The 17,764-nt window shown below is 36.5% G+C and overlaps 1 protein-coding gene and 1 pseudogene across 1 annotated transcript; both read left to right on the top strand.

Annotated features, from left to right (window-relative positions):
* The first annotated feature begins 213 nt into the window (after positions 1 to 213).
* Positions 214 to 9,685, top strand: LOC116252627 (calcineurin B-like protein 9; annotated as a pseudogene).
* A 1,257-nt stretch (positions 9,686 to 10,942) lies between these two features.
* LOC116252068 (adenine phosphoribosyltransferase 1-like) lies at positions 10,943 to 17,436 on the top strand. Its single transcript, XM_031626112.2, has 6 exons — positions 10,943 to 11,290; positions 11,838 to 11,948; positions 13,014 to 13,106; positions 14,578 to 14,727; positions 16,522 to 16,580; positions 17,052 to 17,436. Exons 1-6 carry the CDS (start codon positions 11,047 to 11,049, stop codon positions 17,100 to 17,102), a joined length of 708 nt encoding a protein of 235 aa, XP_031481972.1. The 5' UTR covers positions 10,943 to 11,046; the 3' UTR covers positions 17,103 to 17,436.
* The last annotated feature ends 328 nt before the right edge of the window (positions 17,437 to 17,764 follow it).

Below are 17,764 nucleotides of genomic sequence, written 5' to 3'. Positions count from 1 at the left end.
ATCTCTTTAAAGTTTTCCCTATTCTGTTCATTTGCTCACCTCTTTTTCTCCTTTGCAACATAAAAAGCTCATAATTGAGTGTGGTTCGCAGCCACCCACTTATAAGGTGTGACTTAGAGCATTGAGAGAGGGAGAGAGGGAGAGAGGGAGAGAGGGAGAGCACCATCGCCTTTTACAACGAAACCTGATGCGGGTTGGTCTGTGCTGCAGCCGATGAACCGCTTAGCCTCAGAGCATGGACGAGATACGGAGAAGGTGAGGAAAGAGAAAACAACTTCAGAAATGAAATGAACCAGTGAAGGAAAAACAATAAATATTAACGAGCCAATTCAAGTCAAACGAGTTGCGTTCAATGAACTCGAACTCGAACAAGTTATCAAGTCGAACCGTCAACTCGGGCTTGGCTTGTTTATGAAAAATGCTGGCTCGAACTTGTTCACGAGCTGAGCTCCAGTTGCTCGGCTCGTTGTTCAGGTCCAGCCCAGCAATTGAAGGATAACCATTTCTCCTTACATCTAAGAAGTGCTTCAGTTGGCATTATTTTAAAACCCCATCAAGCGAGAAGCTCTATGTTGATAGGGTATGAAAATTTTGAATTGAAGAAATAGCCACTAATACCTTTTGATTTCTTTTGAAGGATTTTCTTGTTTCCTTCATCTTCCAGGTCATTGATTTTTTTGATGAAAAGAAAAATGGCTTAATTGGACTTGAGGAGTTTGTACATTCATTGAGTGTTTTCCATCCATGTGCACCAATTGAGGACAAAATTGATTGTAAGAAATCTTTTCTTCTTAATTTTTTTTGTCATATACTCATTTTGAGTCTACTAAATCCTTTTTCTTCTATTGATATTCTACAGTTGCATTTAGGCTTTATGATTTGAGACAAACTGGATATATAGAGTGTGAAGAAGGTTTCTCACAAAACTCCTTTCTCTATTTGTTTATGTTATATCTATTTTCTAAGTTCAATATACCCTCTAAAAGGGATATATATTTTACTGGTCCATGTTTCAGTTTGATATGTCCACTAAAAAGATATACTTTTGCATGACCCCATTCTTCTTTACACGGATGAAATGCTCCTTGCATAGCTTTGATTCGGGTAACTTGTAAATGCTTTTTTGCCATTTACTCAATGGATGATTAGTATCTTACATGGGTAGCATTAAACTGCTTGTTTTCATGCACTTACCTTGAATTGATTCTTACTTTTTAGAAGATAGTGGTCATCATTCAGTTGTATCCATTTGTATTACTGGTATTTTAAAAATGAAATGTGGAATCAAAGTACCATCAAGTATAGTGGGTTGTCAAGTATTGGGTGGACCACTTATGTTTAATATTCTAAATATGAAGCCTATTGTAATTTAGAGTTTTATTACTTTTGTCTGGTCAAGAGCTTGGAGGTAGGGCTGCATATTAAGTTCTCAAGTTGATGATTTTCAAGGTCTACACCTGAACCCTGAAATGAAGTTTTTTTCATTTTCTTATGTGGTTGAGGGACTTAAAGCTAGGGTTGCATCCATTGCAAGGATATGCCTGGGTCTAGTGACATGTCTCTATCAATATGCTTGGATGTAACAATTTGGACAGAAAACATATCATTGTCACTTACATAGGTTGGCAATTTGGTAATGTTGTTAACAAGATTCTACATATTTGTAAGATCGAAAATAGATAAAATTAACAAAAAAAATCTATATCTCATATCTTTAGGAAAAAATTCAAACTTACCACTCTCTCGACATGAATCATTGTGAAATAGCTGCCTAATGTTAACCAAAGAGATAGTGGTGCCATGTGTCGAGTTCACCTTGTAATTAAGGGCTTAAATCTACGATGAAGTGGGAACAAATTACTAATCAGCAGTATAATTAAGTATTAATTATCATGTTTTTTTAATGAATATATTTCAAATGTCCTAAGCATTAAAGGTGATTTATTCTCTTATGCAAGGTGACAGTCCGACACTCTTAGACACTAGTGCCAACATGCACATTCCTTGATACTTTATGGACAGTTTGTTTTTTCCTCCGAGCGTTAATGGGTCTAAACATGTTGACACTCAGTATCATTTATTTAACAAACTGTAGTTTCTTGTATGCAACATTAGTTCACTATGATATATTCTTCTACATGTCATATTTAAAGTCCACTTCCTTTGTTTTCATTCGAGAACGTGGAAGAGTGGAATCTATTCATAGAACAACTCTTTGTTGAGATTTTATCAAGATTGAATGCAAGTAATACACATGCTCTCTCTCTCTCTATATATATATATATATATATCAAAGAGAGAGATGGAGCATGATTTTCGTTTCAATTTAACCTCATGAGAAAACATCAGACAGAACCCATGACACTGGACTTACAGCCTGATTTCACTTTTTCTGCTTTTTTTCCCTCTTCCTGTTATGGTCCTTTAGGCCCCCATTTGATGCCAGGGTAGATTTTTGCATGGTAAATTTACCATGGAAAAAACTTCAGGAAAAAAATATAGAAGGAAAAATTTGCCTTCTTCCAATCTGAGGCCATGTTTGATGGCAGGGTAGTTTTCTTAGGGTAAAAATTAACTGTGTTTGGTGCATAGGGAAAAATAAAGTAGACTTTTTATTTTATCGTTGTGTATGAACATTTCGATAAACTGGAGGTGGAGCAACACTTGCTAACTGCAAAGAAGTTGAAGAAAAATGAAGAAATTAGAAAACTTATGGCCACACTAAAAATCAGAAGAACATAGTCAGACTCCTCTTGATAAACAAAAGAAAAATGTAACAGCACCACCACAAACCAAAGCTTTATCAGCTTAGAATAAAGACATACAAAACCTCTACATGTATCAATCGTAGTTTTCAACTCCCACCAATCATGCAAATTTCTCGAGAGTTGAACCAATCCCTTTGCTAGTCGTCAGACTACCATTGTCTGCTTACAGAAGATATAAGAGTCCACCACAATACAATCACGCATGCTTTCTTCTATTTACATTTTACTCTCCCATATTTACTCGACTCTATCACTCTCATAATGGCCAAACACTCCAGCTTTCAAAGTTTGAACCAACAGCTTGTTTTTCCATTATGTCCAACATTTTTGAAAACATAACAGATAAAGGAGGCCATCCAACACATTTGGCAATAAAAACCTAAAAATTCATAATGTAAATGGGAAGCTAGTTACAAATACAAATTCATGCACTATTCTGATCAATAACATAGGAAAAGAAAACACTTGGGTACCTGGTTGACACTGGAGAAGGGGTATTAAACAGAGATGTATTTGATGAGCCAAAATTTATTTGTTGACCAACATGTACTGCAAACCATCAGCCAATTGAAATGCATCTACATTCCCCAAACATAACTGTATGCTGGCAGCAACCACAAATTTGGTTAACCGCAGAATTTCACGGCACAGGTGAAAATCATTTCCAAAACAGAATAGCAGCCCCTAATGACATACTATTATACTAATGCTCCCAATGACATAGTTTTGCTTTTCCAAATTATGGTTATGAGAAAAAGAAGCTTGAGGCGTATTCACTATTTTAGATAGAAGTTGACATCATTTGCTCATCTACAAGGAAACCCCCGTCAGCCTATCGCAAGAATTTACCCAAACTTTAGTTGGTAGATTAGCCTAAAGGATAAGAAATGTTTTGATATCAATATGTCATCTTGTAAACACTTGCATCAAATCATCCAAATTGTGAGAAAAAGGGGAAGGAGTTTAAAGAAACAAAAGAAGTGAACGCTCAAATGCTGGAAGGAAGAACGCCCAAAAGGGGAAAGAAGGGGAAATAGACGATGGCAGTGCGTCAACATATGTATATATGCTAGTAAACATGGTAATAACAGCAGAAGCAATAGAAAGAGGTACATGTTCTCATCTCTTGCATATACCTTACACATTCTTACCTCTTTGCCTTTGTTTGTGGAATTTGAAGGATTCCAATTTCCTGTCCATACAACTTTCACTTCATGAATGGAAAAAGCAAGTTCAGGAGATGTTGAACATAAACAGTTTGGGGATATGGCTTTCAGGGACAAGGACTTCAAGACTGCCATAGATGGTTATTCTAAAATGCCTACATTTCCTTAACTTATAACGAATGCAAGATAAATAATGTAAGAAACATGTTCTCATTGTAACCACGAATGCAAGAAACACAAAGAAACTACAAATGCAAGAAACACGTTTCGATGCAGTTCATTGGCAAAGTTAGATTTTATGAGATTTAAGTATCTTAATGGCTTCATCATGATGGTACGCCAGGCACGCATTGTCTCCCTCATAAACATTTTACCAAAAACTTAAAACACATTCTGTGCATGAACATGGAACAAAGAAAAGGGAAAACGTGAACACAAAGAAACGACCAACAGAAACAAGCAGACATCAGCACAACTTCAAACATGCAAAAAATCGAGCTACAAGATCAAGAATACTCCATTTTGGGCACAAAGAAGGAGGAACGGGAGAGAGAGAGTGTGTGAAAGAATGGTATCAAGTTGGTACCTATTGATGTCTGCAATGGAAGGTCGCCGAGGTCCGAGTCAGCAACAACATCAACAAAAGGTGCCGCTCAACGAGTTTTCTGCAATGTGGATGTCTGTAATGGAAGGTCGCCGACTTCAGAATCTACACAGCGTCAAGACAGGTGCCGCGACGAGTTTTCTACAAAGCCCTAATGGGCAGAAAAGAAATCGATGGGAAAAAGTTGGACTTTTTCCCATCGATGTTGGGGTCTGACTTTTTTTGAGGGTAAACTTACCCTCGCCAACAACTTTTTGTGTGGTACTTTTTCCAGTGTTTGATGGCATCGTTGATTTCCATACTATGCAAGTAAAAGTACACCTGATGCACAGTAATATTTGTGTGCATCAAACGGGGCCTTAATCTTCCATTTTGGTCTATTTGACCTTATTATCTTGTTTTAAATGAAGAGCTGCTTAGATCTGATTCCCTCATGCTCATTGTTTCTTGATTCTTATGTTCCCATTGTCATGTTGCATTTTCTTGTCCTTTTTTATGCTTCTATTTTCTTTTGTTGAGTATTTTTATTATGGAAGATAGATTTGATAAAATCCAAATCTATTCTTTGGTGTGCATAATCACTTCCATCTGAGCTGCTTGCATTTGACCATTCTTTTCTTTTCCTTTTTCTCCATGAATCAGTGGTTGTGAATATACCAATCCTACTTAGTTTTGAATTTATTAGATGTACTATAACATTTCACCATTGGTGTTCTTGCCATGAAATTTTATACATGCTAGATTCAAAAATTACAGATTTGTGTGGTGTTAAAAGAGTCACATCTACTACAATTGACCATTGTACTATATAGATTATGCTTCCATCTTATCATACATGGTTTCGAGCTTCATTAAAACAAATTTGACCATCAATATAACGGTCAATGATGTTTATAAACAAGTAAAATCATGGAATTTGTTTCATTGTGATGTGTTTTATTGTCACTGATTAACAAATGACATATTGAACTATTTTGACAGGCTAAGCAAATGATTGTTGCTATTTTGAATGAGTCTGATATTTTGCTGTCAGATGAGCTTCTTGAGGCTATTATTGATAAGGTAGAAATTTAATTGATAAGTGGCATATGACATGTCCTCAAAATTTAAATATGTAGAGCATGGTGATGCTTGTGACCCTGTCTAGTTTGTTTTTAGACATTTTTGGAGGCTGATGTGAACATGGTTGGGAAAATTAACGAGGAAGTCCAGAAGTATTTTGTTCTACAATGACCTCTACTGAAGAACATGACTCTACCTCACTTGAAGTATGTCATTTTCACCTATTAATATACTCCTTAGTTGCACTCTTTTTTTGGGTGGCCTTTTTCAAGACCCATTTCCATTTGAATAAACTTCCGTTTGATAGGTTGTGCTATATTAAAGCATGCAGCTTGTATGTTGCAGTAATGTCTTGGTTTTTCTGGGAATTCTGTAATGTAATATGATCTTGATTATGCATTCTTACCAATTCTATTGTTTCTATGTGGATTCAAGTAAAAAAGCTTTTGTCCCCTATATTTGGCTTTTTTTTAGTGTTTGCGCACCTCTTGCAGAATTTGAATTATTATTGTAGCTTCTTGGTTAGCCTTGTAATTTAGGATAACTATTTTTTAACCACCATTTAGCTGAAGTCTTTTTAAAAGGCATTTCCCAAAACCAATTTTTGGTCATTGAAACAAAAACCAAGTTTCATTCTAAAAAACCTGGTTTTTGTCATGTTTCCGAAACACTAAAACTAGGTTTTCAAACCTCTTTTAAAAAAATTGTTTTACACAACTAGGTTTTGACAAAAAACCATTTTTTGAAGGAGTGTATGCAAACAAGGCCGTAAGGTTTTTTCTACTACCTTTTTATGTTCAATTGTTTTATTAGCAATGTCTTAAATTCTCTATACAAAGTTTGAAATATTACTATTTCTATCATGATATATTCATTATATGTTTTTTTTAAAACATTTCTAGCTTCACTTGTCTTGATCGCTGCTGCAATGCAAGGGAAGATGCTTTCCGTCACAGCTTGTTGCAAATCAAGAAGAGCTTTTGCATCATTCTTATGTGATTTCTTCTCTTTATTTGAAGACTATGTCACATTATTCTCAACTAGATCCCAAAGATCTTGTGATCTGAAAAATGTCTTCATCTTCAACACTCTAGAATTCATAGTTTCCTTTTTTAAATCTAGTATTAGAGTTTTGAAAGTTAGAGAGTAGTATTTAAACTCACACCATTCAACAACACATTTCAATCAGGTGTTTATGAACAAACTTGAAGAACCAGCTGTAGCAGTAATCTATGCAACATACAAATGTACTTGTATGAATATGCCCAACTTGTACAAATGCATATGAAGAACCGGCTTTAGCAGTAATCTATGCAACATATAACAAGATAGATAAAACGAAAGACTTGTATTGCACACATAAAATCTCAAACCAACTTCAAAGCATCATTCTCATTAGATAAAGAAAACACATAACTTTTACCATCTCCAATACAAATAAATCGTACTACATTACACCACTACACTTGGTACCCATATGACACTCACACACAAGTACCTATTTTTAAAGCCCAAAAACACGCAACTTCTATCTTACATAATGATGTCATAAACCCATACAATAAGTCATAACATTAAAAAAGTGATTGCATAACAGACAACAGCCACAACTTGCATGACAGACACTTTTTAGAGTGGACTACCTTACTGCCCAGTTCACTATACCCCTCGTCGCTAATTTATACTTCTCACCAATATAGATATTTATCACATTTGGGCCCAACTCATTCTATGTTTGTTCTTTCCTTGGGAATGCTAATTCCTACATGCACAGTTTTTTCTTCCATTTTTCTCCTTATTCCTTTCTCAGGAGATAGAAGTGATTGCCCCTTGAAAAATCAGATATCCTCTTTCAGTTTGCTTGGAACGAGCTCATCCTTGGCAACAAGGATACGATTTGGGTCGAGTATCAAACAAGGAAGCTTGTCATTCTGTGGAAGAGATAGGGTTCTACTTCTTTGCTTCCCTCCTATGTTATTTCTCCACTCTCAATGAGCGATTTTTCTTTTCTTTTGTTGTTTTTTTCATTGATTTTCATCTGCTTTTATTATGAGTTATTGTGTGCATTTCTTCATCAAGTTTTTGGTTCTCCATTCTCCATACATTTTTTATTGAACAATTCAAATGCCCCTTGTCCTTCATGTGTTTGTTCTCCTTTTTTATTTTTTTCCCAATCCAAGTCTCATATCTTTCCATCGGCAGCTCCTTTTCTCAAATTTTCTTGAAGTGAATGTGCCTATGTGAACAAAGCTGTGTGCAGCTTGTGAATCATGGACATTTCCTTGGGGAATTATAAGGTAGTAGTAGGTAAATCATCTGTGATGGTCATGGTGAATGAAAACTAAACCATACGTTCATTTTTTAATCAACTAGGAATGAAAGTGAAAAATAAATAAATATGTAGATACACATCCCTGAGCTATAATGACCAAGATCCATGCCCTAAAAGTGTATAATTAAGTGTTTGGTGCCATAAGGTTTCAACAATAAGTTATTTCGGAAGTAAACAATAGATATTGGCCACAGAGAGGTTAGGTGGAACTGCACTTGTATATTGATCCTGTCAGAAGATTGTTTGCTATTACACATTGTGAGTTTCATGATACTGTGCTGTTTGTCATGTCTGTGTAACATTTTAGTGTGTTTATAATGGATTCATAGATTTTATATTTTGGTTTTTTGCTATATCTTGTCTATTAATAAATCAATTTCCTTGGAAACAATTGCAGGTTGTAACCAGATTTACATATATTACTTGTAGCCACTTTGATTATTAAAGCCAGGTCTGATCCTATCCAGTTTTATATATATGCACAATGGCAGTGGCGGAGATAGATAGCACTGCCCACACCAGCCCTCAAAAAAAATTATTAGAAAGGTTCATATCATACTGTTATGACTCAAAAATTAGAGAGGATGCCCATACCAGATACGAACTTCTGACTCAAGTGCCCCTCAGCCAGACTCTGTCACTGCAGATTTTTGTTATAGATTAAGCATAATATTTTGCCTTCTAGATACCATAAATTGTTATAATGGCTTAATATTATGGTGTTGTGGATACCTAAATGGTAATACAGTCAAAAAACTCAAACAAGGAGGTTCATAGCTCTGTTGATGGTGAAGATTCTGACGTAAGAGTGCAGAGTGTTCGTTCATCAACTAAAGGTAAGCATTCACCTGTGACTACTGAAAGATCAAGAGGAAGTTCCAAGAGTAAACAAGAAGAATGAGTGCATACTACATTAGCTACTCTATTTGAGAAAGTGGCGGTCAAGATTCACTATTGCATTGAAATGAACGAATAAATGATGTTACCTTATAAAGTACAACACTACTCATTGCAATGTACTCCTCATTAAAGTACAACAGAAACATAGCATGTGGAAACAAAGATTACTATCCTATGCAGGTAGGGCATTGTTTGATAAAGCACGTATTGACTTCTATTCCCCATTGTTGGAGCATGGTCTATTGTCTTCCTCCTAAATTCATGCATAAAGTAGAGAGCCTTTGTTCTCATTTCCTTTGAGGCGATGACAAGACTGTTCGTAGAGCGCATTTGATTAAGTGGGATAAGATATGTTTTCCAAAAAAAGAGGGTGGAGCAGGAGTAAAGAATGAGCAGGAATAAAGAAAATCTAAGAAAAGTTAACAAAGCTTGTCTTGTCTGGCAATGGAACCGTGGTCGAAATTATGGAGAATCACATTTCATTTAACCATATAGTATTTGTGGCGCACTAAAAGTGACAGGAAGCATGCATCCGAAGAAAGGAGACAAGGATGCATTAATGGACTATGGCAGGTTTGCAAAGAGCAATATCAAAGAATCGAACTCAACCAGAATGCCAAATAGCAGGTAGAAGCTTGGCTCCATCCCAGGTTCTTCCCAGCAGATTGGTTTCTTACGGAAGGTGTAAGCATATAAAGTGCATGATGTTTCCTGGGCTAATAATAGGAGGAGGAGTTTTGGGGGATTGGTTAAGGATCATCTAGGAGAGTTTTTACCTATGGAATCTGCTGTTACTGTTGGGCAAGAGACAGCTCCATATTTTCTGATAGCTGGGTATTTGGTATGTGCTTGAGCAAAATTCCAGAACGTCAGGGTCGGAGTGTGGTTCAGGCGAACAATAGACGCTGAAAAAACTGGATGGGGCAGAGTGGTGGGGAAGGAGAGTTCCTGCGGTGGATCAGTTTTTGCACTTAAAAATGAAATCAGATCGGGTACAAATATCCAGTAGGCTCCATGCGGTGGAAGTGTGTCATATAATTTTGAGTTGCTCCGGTGAATCTAGGTTTAAAGAAGGGTTAGGGAATGATGACTGGGACCTAGGTCATTTTGTGTTCTGGACTTCATGCCATCCTATGAGGGTCTGAAGTTTTTTTGTTGTAATTAGCTATTTTCTTGACAATAAAGGTGAGGGCCTATCCCTCCGCAGGTTTTCACCAGAATAAATGACGTTATCTGCTTGATGTATATAGTTCATAAAGGCATTACTTATATACATTGACGTTGTCTTGAGGGTTTCATTACAATTTTAATACAGTTTCTAGTATACTTGCTGTTGCCATTTGCTTGTTCTCCTTCTAGGGTATATATATATATATAATTATTCGTTAAATTGCATTTATATTTTAAACTTTAATGCGCACCCACGTATAAATAAACAAAGGTTGTAGAAGTTTCAACATGTAAATAAGGTTTTGTGGGATTGGTGCACAATGTTATCAAAATGGCTTTTTTTTATCGAATCGGGGAGAGTCAAATGATTCAACGAATTGGTAAATCATATCGGAATTGTTATCATTTTGTGAATAGATTGATTAGAAAAATTGAACTTTAATTTAAAATAAAAAGTAGAAAAATAAGTTCGTATTGTGCAAATGAATTTTAAGAAGAAAATGACAAAATGTTAAAAGTTTAAATAAATTGATTAAATTAAAAATTCTAAAAATAAAAAAATAGACAATTGGAAGAAATGAAAGAAGGAAAAAGAAAACTTGGACGGTGAACATGAAAGAACATGTACTGAATGGTGAGTTCCACATCGAGCGATTCAAGTTGAGTCAGAACCTCAGGTCCGTTTTGCCCCCAACTACTCCAGATGATCTGAAAGTATTTGACTTTTTCGAGTTCTACTTTGGTCTGAAATGACTTCGGGCGTCCATTTCGGCCCTATCATATTAAGTGAGAACCTCAGGTCCGTTTTGCCCCCAACTACTCCAGATGACAGCAACGACCAGTTGTTCCCCTATTGGCCGTTCATCTGCATGATGGACGGTGCTTGTGAGGCCACCGCACATATTTGACCGCGCGTCTTTCCCTCTTTCCTCCACGGTTTTGGTTTCTTCTTGCGTCTCCGTTCCGTCCGCTTCTTCGTTCTGTCCGCTTCATGCAGGAAGAAACGAACCGTGGAAGAGAGAGAAAGAGAGGGAGTGTTGAAGGATGACGACCGCTGCCTGCGACTGCTTAAATCTGACGCGAGTATTGGGCGTCCAGGCGGCGTCGAGATCGCGCTTTCACCTTCTACGCGTCGGGAGGAGTGCTCGAGCCCCGATCATTGTGGGGACACGAGGAGCGGCGAGGATGGCGATCACAGAGGGTGGTAGTGGTGGTGGCGGCGGTATCGACAACCGCATCAAGAGGATCTCGTCGGCCATCCGCATAATTCCCGACTTCCCGAAGCCTGGTATGACGTCTCTCTCTCTCTCTTTCTCTCTCTCTCTCTCTCTTTCTCTCTCTCTCTCTCTCTCTCTCTCTCTCTCTCTCTCTCTCTGAGATTCCTGCACCTCTCGTTTGTGTGTCAATCCTTGTGCTGAACTCATTTTCTTCTCTGCTGATTGTTGAATTCATATTTCTCTAGTTATTTTGGCAATGTAACTTTTTCCATGAAGTAATGGAGGCATATTTGATGCTTTCTTTTGTCTGAACGCTCTTTTTATTGGCGTATTTTCCTGTGGCTTTTTAGTGGCATTAACATTTAAATCTTAAACTTCAAGGTTCGACTATGTTCCATCAACTTCTGGTTTTGGTTGTTCTTGACGATCTTCTTCTTTGCTCTTGATTCATTGTTTTTTTCTTTCAAAGAATTTGGAACTTCTTTTCTATAATTTAAATGATATGTTACTATTTTTTTTTTCACGCGTACCTTTTTTTGGCACTTTCACTTATAAAAAGTTGAGTTTAAGATGCAGCAAGCATTGGTGATCTTATTATATATCTGCTTGAATGTGCAGGGATCATGTTTCATGATATAACGACATTGCTGCTTGACCTGAAAGCCTTCCAGGACGCGATTGATTTGTTTGTCGAGAGATATAAGAACGAGAATATTTCAGTTGTTGCAGGTATATGAAATCATGCTAGAAAATATTTGATTGAGGAAATAATTTTTTGTTCGTCTACAACAAGCTCTTATTTGGCATCCCATTCTGTTGAAGCTCCCAATTTGTGAACGAAAAAGGAAGAAAAAAATATATGAAAAGCCATACGCGAAAAGAAAACAAACCGCGCGCTATTTTGAGAAGGAATTGGAACCTCTCAGTGATTGTGCCATGCCATTAAATTGTTCATTCTACTTATAACTTTTTGGAGGAAGAATTTATTTTTGTGACAGATAGACCTCAGCAATAGGGGGTCGGATAGATTGGAGATTGAGGAGCCATTGGAACTCATGCTTTAGATCAATTGGCAACAATGTTCACAGTGGCCAAGTTTGCTTGGTCAGCTGGGCTAAATGCTAATCATACCTCCCAGTTCAGCAAGCAAGGCAGGAGTTTATGCATATGGCAAGAGACATATGATCATAATTCTGTAGTTCCTTTTTAAATTCATGATTAGCAACTTGTAGAGACTTACTGACCCCATACTGGGTTTTAGTTCATCTTTTTGCTTTCTTTCTTTATCTCCAGACTCTAAGAAGTTCTCAATCTTTTGACTTAATTTTATGAAAGGTTAGAAAATGGTAACTTGATCACAGACTTGGTGACTGCTGTGCATGTTATGCTCATTAGAAGATTTATGCATATTCTCAGCGAGAAGTTTTTGTATACACGATTTACCTTGTTCTGACTGATTAGATTTGGGGGCTGGCTGCTTTATGATGCATTGTGGACAAGGTTGTTAATGCGGTTAGGTTTATCTCATGTGAACAAAAATTGTCTAACAAACTGGTTATAGAAATAGTCGGTGCTATGGTTTCTCATTTTTCACATTAACTCTGTTTTACAGTGCTTTGCATGCATATCTACGCTCATGCCTTTCCTCGAGAAGATAAAGTTCCATTTCCTTTTTCTTTTCTCCTGCCTGCTTCTTTCTGCCAATTATGAACTTACAACCTCCTAGCAGCTCATGGCGGTTAGACAACCATGGGATACTTATAGATGTTCATGTGTTTCACTTGTCTATTTCAGGAGTAGAAGCAAGAGGTTTTATTTTTGGTCCTCCCATTGCCTTGGCTTTAGGAGCCAAGTTTGTTCCCTTGAGGAAGCCGAAAAAGCTGCCTGGTACTTATCACATTTGTTCTTGTTATGCATTTAATAAGACCCCTGCTGCAAACTGTGAAGTAACAATGTTTGTGGTAATCAAAGAATCTTTATTTCTTGTCTACAGAATGAGTGATCTTTAAGAGCAATGAATTGAGTGTTCCTCTTTTGCTCCTATTGGGTTATCGTTGAGCTTTAATCTATGAACAGAAGACTGATTTATGTGGCGCAATGCACAAATTTAAACATGAACATAGATCCTGTAAACCTGGTTGATGTTTTCTAGGTTATATATTCATCTTCTTGTTTCAAGTTCCCTTCGGATGTACTTAGATTGATAATTAGGCAGAAATTGTTGGCTTTGATAGGTTTCTATGTTGCTATCCGTTTCCTTGTAAATCATGCTCCTTTTGTCACACTAAACCATTGCACAAATCTTCATTTGCTATGTGTTCTATGAGAGATGTTGATAATCATATGATTTCAAAAATCTCTCAAGTAGTTGATAGCTGAAACTAGTGCGTTAGTATTTATGGTCTTGGATGATTGTCTAGGTAGCCCAAATCCTTTGTGATAATTGAAGAATTCGTTAAACAGCTTCAATTTAGATGTATGGTAAGACTAACTAAAAATGATTAGTTGCATGTATGTTTGCCATGGTTGTACACTGTTTTTCTTATTATATTCTGATTGCTTTAATATTGGTAGTCTGCCTTTTTTCTTTAAAAAGTGGCATTGGAAGATGGTAAAAACTGGTAATTTGTGGTCTAAAAAAGCCTGATAAGAAACTGTTATAATTTGTGAGTACATGTTCAATGTACTTGGTGCAATGAAATGATGAAAAGTGATCTACTTTTGTTGGATTAGTTCCATATATCATTTAATAATGCATTAGCTTATAGCCCAGATTTGCTTAATGCGAAAAAAGCATCACAGAACCAGTGGTAATAAGTATTTAAATAGTAAAAATCGTACAGAATAAATCTGAGAACATCAAGGTTTTGATTTGTGTGCATAAAGCTATTCTGATATTATTGGAAACCGCTGTTGACATTAGACTACCTATAACTTTACATATTGTTGGTACTAACAAAAAAAGAAGGTGAGCAGCATTAATAACTTCTATATTTTGAGACTAACTCTTTTTATCCTCTCTTTGTTGTCTATGTTAGCTGCAAAATTACAGACAATTTTCTTCTATATTATCCAGCCTCTAATTTTGAATGCTAGGCCTGTGATATCCTCAAAATGTCTTGGCTGTTTAATTATGTGGTCTTCTGGCTCTTTTGTGAGAGCTGTACACAAATCAGACTTCAAACTTTAGCTTATGAAATTTGTCAGTGTGGCTGAGGACTTCACTTGTCTGGAAACCTTGTTGGTTTGGTGGATCCTTTCTTCACTATGTTTCTTGAAGATTCGGTGCGGCCTTGCTGGTTTTGCTTTTGCTTCTATACTACAATTGTTATATGAAGATTGTTAATGTGGTTGACAGGTGAAGTTGTAGGAGAGGAATATACTCTGGAATATGGAACCGACAGGATTGAGATGCATGTTGGAGCTGTTCATCCAGGTGAACGTGCAATTGTAGTCGATGATCTTATTGCAACTGGTGGGACTTTATGTGCTGCTACTAGATTGCTAGGTAACAATTTATATGAATTATGTACTCTTGGTTTTATTTACTCTTGGTTTTAGTTCTTCAAGTATAGTGGTATGAGTTTTGTTCCTAAATGTGCCTAACACCGGCTTGCCAATTAGCAAAAAGAGAAGTAAAGCAAAATACTACTAGTCTACTAGCTTGTTTCAATCAGAGCCATGGCCTACATTGATTGCTTTCACAAACTTTTCTTGTTGACTTGGTTGCTGTTTCTTCCATTAGTCAAAAATATTATATTCAGCAATTTCTCTGCACTGAAATGCCTCTGGAGGTCTTAATTTTTTTTTTTTTCCTTAGGAAAATCCTTTGTGGTCAAAGGCTTACCTTGGTGCTGGGCAGCTGCTCAGACGTGTAGGCCTGCCTAGTATGAAACACTTAGGCAGCAAAAGAAAAGTATTAATTTTTCAATGTTTTGATCTGAAAGATTATTATTGTTTTTGTTTGTTCTATCCTCTAATATATTTGTTTTAGGGGATTATAAAGATCCCTTTTGCCTTTTTCATCTTCTTTATTTTTAACACTTATTGTCTACTGGATAGGACCTCCCTAGGCCTTCTTTGTGGGATCTGCTGCCTGTCTCAGCTAATGTTTTTAACTGCATAAGCAGTCTTGGCAAAACGATGGTTCATAAGATGTGTTAGGAATAAACATTTAATAAAGATTTATTTTGTTAAAATTACTAAAAAATGCCAAGTACTACTACGAAAGTGTAACCAAGAAAATAACACCATTATCACCAAATGATGATAAGGTTTGTAATTATGTTTTACATGGATGAAAGATGAAAAAATTAAGGCCTTTAGCTATTGGACTTGACAAAGCAGTCTGAAAGAGTGAGAATTTGCTTAAGACACTAGGCATACCTACTGTTTTCCCCAAGATGAGCACCTACAGTGGCCACTGAGTTTTGAATTCTGTATAACTATTTCCATAAGCAACATGCAAGTTGCTACTCGTTTAATACCTACCTCTTTATGCTACTTGGTAATACTGAAAATAATGCAGATAACAGAAGTTACAAAATTTTAGGAATACCGATATAATATTGCAACAAAGCACTTGAGAAACAGCTGGCAGTGTAATAATCATAATTATCATTGTTTTGTGGATATGTTTTACTTTTATCCTTATCAAAACCGTTACAATCATGTCTTTAGATAACATGAGCACGCTGATTATTTAGAGTTTAGACACTGACTTATACTTGCATTTTTTTGTGCCATTTGTCCTTTTTAAAATTCTTTTAAATTTTTAATTAAAATTTTTAATGCTAAAAAAGTTTGAAAAGATGGTTTCACTGACTAAAAAATTTAAAAGACTACTTGTGTTCTACATCAGGAACAGTTTCTGAATTTACAGGGCAAACCTAAGGAATGAGTCGTTGAACCCTTGTGACATAGGTAGGTATCCCTCCTATAGTTAAATGGAGAATGATAAAGATAAGAGGGGATACAAATACCTGCAGTTCCACCTCGTAATTTATTTCACTTTCTTTAGATGTTGAATATGCAATTTTACATAGATAGAACCTCGGTCGGGGACCATGTTCTCATAGATTAGTGTGCTAGTTCTTTTCTGGTAACACTTTTTCCCATGCCATTCCACATATTTCTTTAAATGATGAGGTACTTTTATGCATGTGTGCATATGTACATGCATATATAGTGCTGCCCTAGTGCCTTGCAGCAACCAATTTTTGGGTATTGCTGAATGCTCAACTATATTTAAATGATTGTTGCTATCAGCTGCTACTGTATCTTACAGTCTTTGCATTGCCAGAGCGTGTAGGTGCGGAGGTGGTTGAGTGTGCTTGTGTCATAGAATTGCCAGAGCTTAAGGTGTGTAAAAAGCTTTATGAGTGTACAACTATAAACTGTTCCATATTTTTATTTTCTTTTTCCTTAGTAGCCTCACAAGCTGGTAGACCAAATTATAGTTTTTGATGGATCAGGAGTTTCATAATCTCTATTTCAAGTGTTATTATGAATCCTTCATAATCTGTGTTATGGTCCTAGGAGTTATCGTCAAATTTGGTCAAAAATTTTTAGGAAGTAAACTGAATTCCTAGATACAAGCTTTGAAAGCATAATCAATTGTTTGTTGAAAGCAATTGAACAACGTGGATCCATCAGCTGCAATAGAACACTTGATTGCTCCTAACTTTTTCTTTTCTGTCATCTTTCTGATTTTCTGGAATAAGATCTATTTTAGATTAGGAAAATTTTCCCACTATCCAGGATTAAGCATCCGCTAGTATTCCATAGCTACAGTCCAAGGTATTTGCATGACTTGATTCGCACCTTCTGCAGGGAAGGGAAAGGCTAGCAGGCATTCCACTCTTCATTCTTGTGGAATCATAGTAATTCGTCACCAATGTGCTAATAATTGGTTTGTTTGCTTCTATAAGAAGGCAATTTCAAAGCTGTACTCATGTATTGTGCTTGATGTGTCGGGGACTGGGAAGGCTAGAGTTTTCAGATTGAGCAGTATTATGGTAGCGGCTTTTCTGGGTAATAATTTGGCATGGCTTGGAAATCGTGTAATGAGCGTGTTGTACTCAGCCTGCACTTTGTTCTGCATCCATCTAATTTTTCATGCAGCGCACCAGATGCATTCTACTATGTATCTCAAATAGAAGTATGCATAATTCATATTAAGCTTTACCGAAATCAGGAAAATTTAGATTTTGTCGAACAGATGACTTTATCACAAGGGCAATATGTTCCAGCATTTCCGCTGATCTTTATTTTTCACATTGAAGAGCTATCACGTAAAGTAGAAGCTGATTCGTATAAACTAAGATTTGCATGCTTGGTACGACTCATGAACGTTCTTATCAAGGAAGTGTCCATGTGCGATTGGCGTGAGGAGGTCTGAACCCTCACAAAAGCAAACGGTGTTGCTGTTGCCTTGTCCTGGTGCACTAAATCCTACCCCATCTGAAAAGCCCGTGGTTGCTCTTTCTTTGATCGGATGTAGTCAGTGCCTTTACTGGAGGAACCACTTTAAAGACTGAAAATCA

Source organism: Nymphaea colorata, chromosome 4 (genome assembly GCF_008831285.2).
Source record: "Nymphaea colorata isolate Beijing-Zhang1983 chromosome 4, ASM883128v2, whole genome shotgun sequence".
Taxonomy (NCBI): domain Eukaryota; kingdom Viridiplantae; phylum Streptophyta; class Magnoliopsida; order Nymphaeales; family Nymphaeaceae; genus Nymphaea; species Nymphaea colorata.
The sequence above is the reverse complement of the archived record's forward strand: the minus strand, read 5'-3'. Positions and strand labels throughout refer to the sequence as shown.

Bases quoted from the DNA above. Each gene is read 5' to 3' on its own strand.
- LOC116252068 (XM_031626112.2), top strand. From the start codon at position 11,047: ATGACGACCGCTGCCTGCGACTGCTTAAATCTGACGCGAGTATTGGGC. The intron at 11,291-11,837 runs GTATGACGTCTC...TTGAATGTGCAG, and splicing joins TCCCGACTTCCCGAAGCCTG to GGATCATGTTTCATGATATA. The intron at 14,728-16,521 runs GTAACAATTTAT...TTGCATTGCCAG, and splicing joins TGCTGCTACTAGATTGCTAG to AGCGTGTAGGTGCGGAGGTG.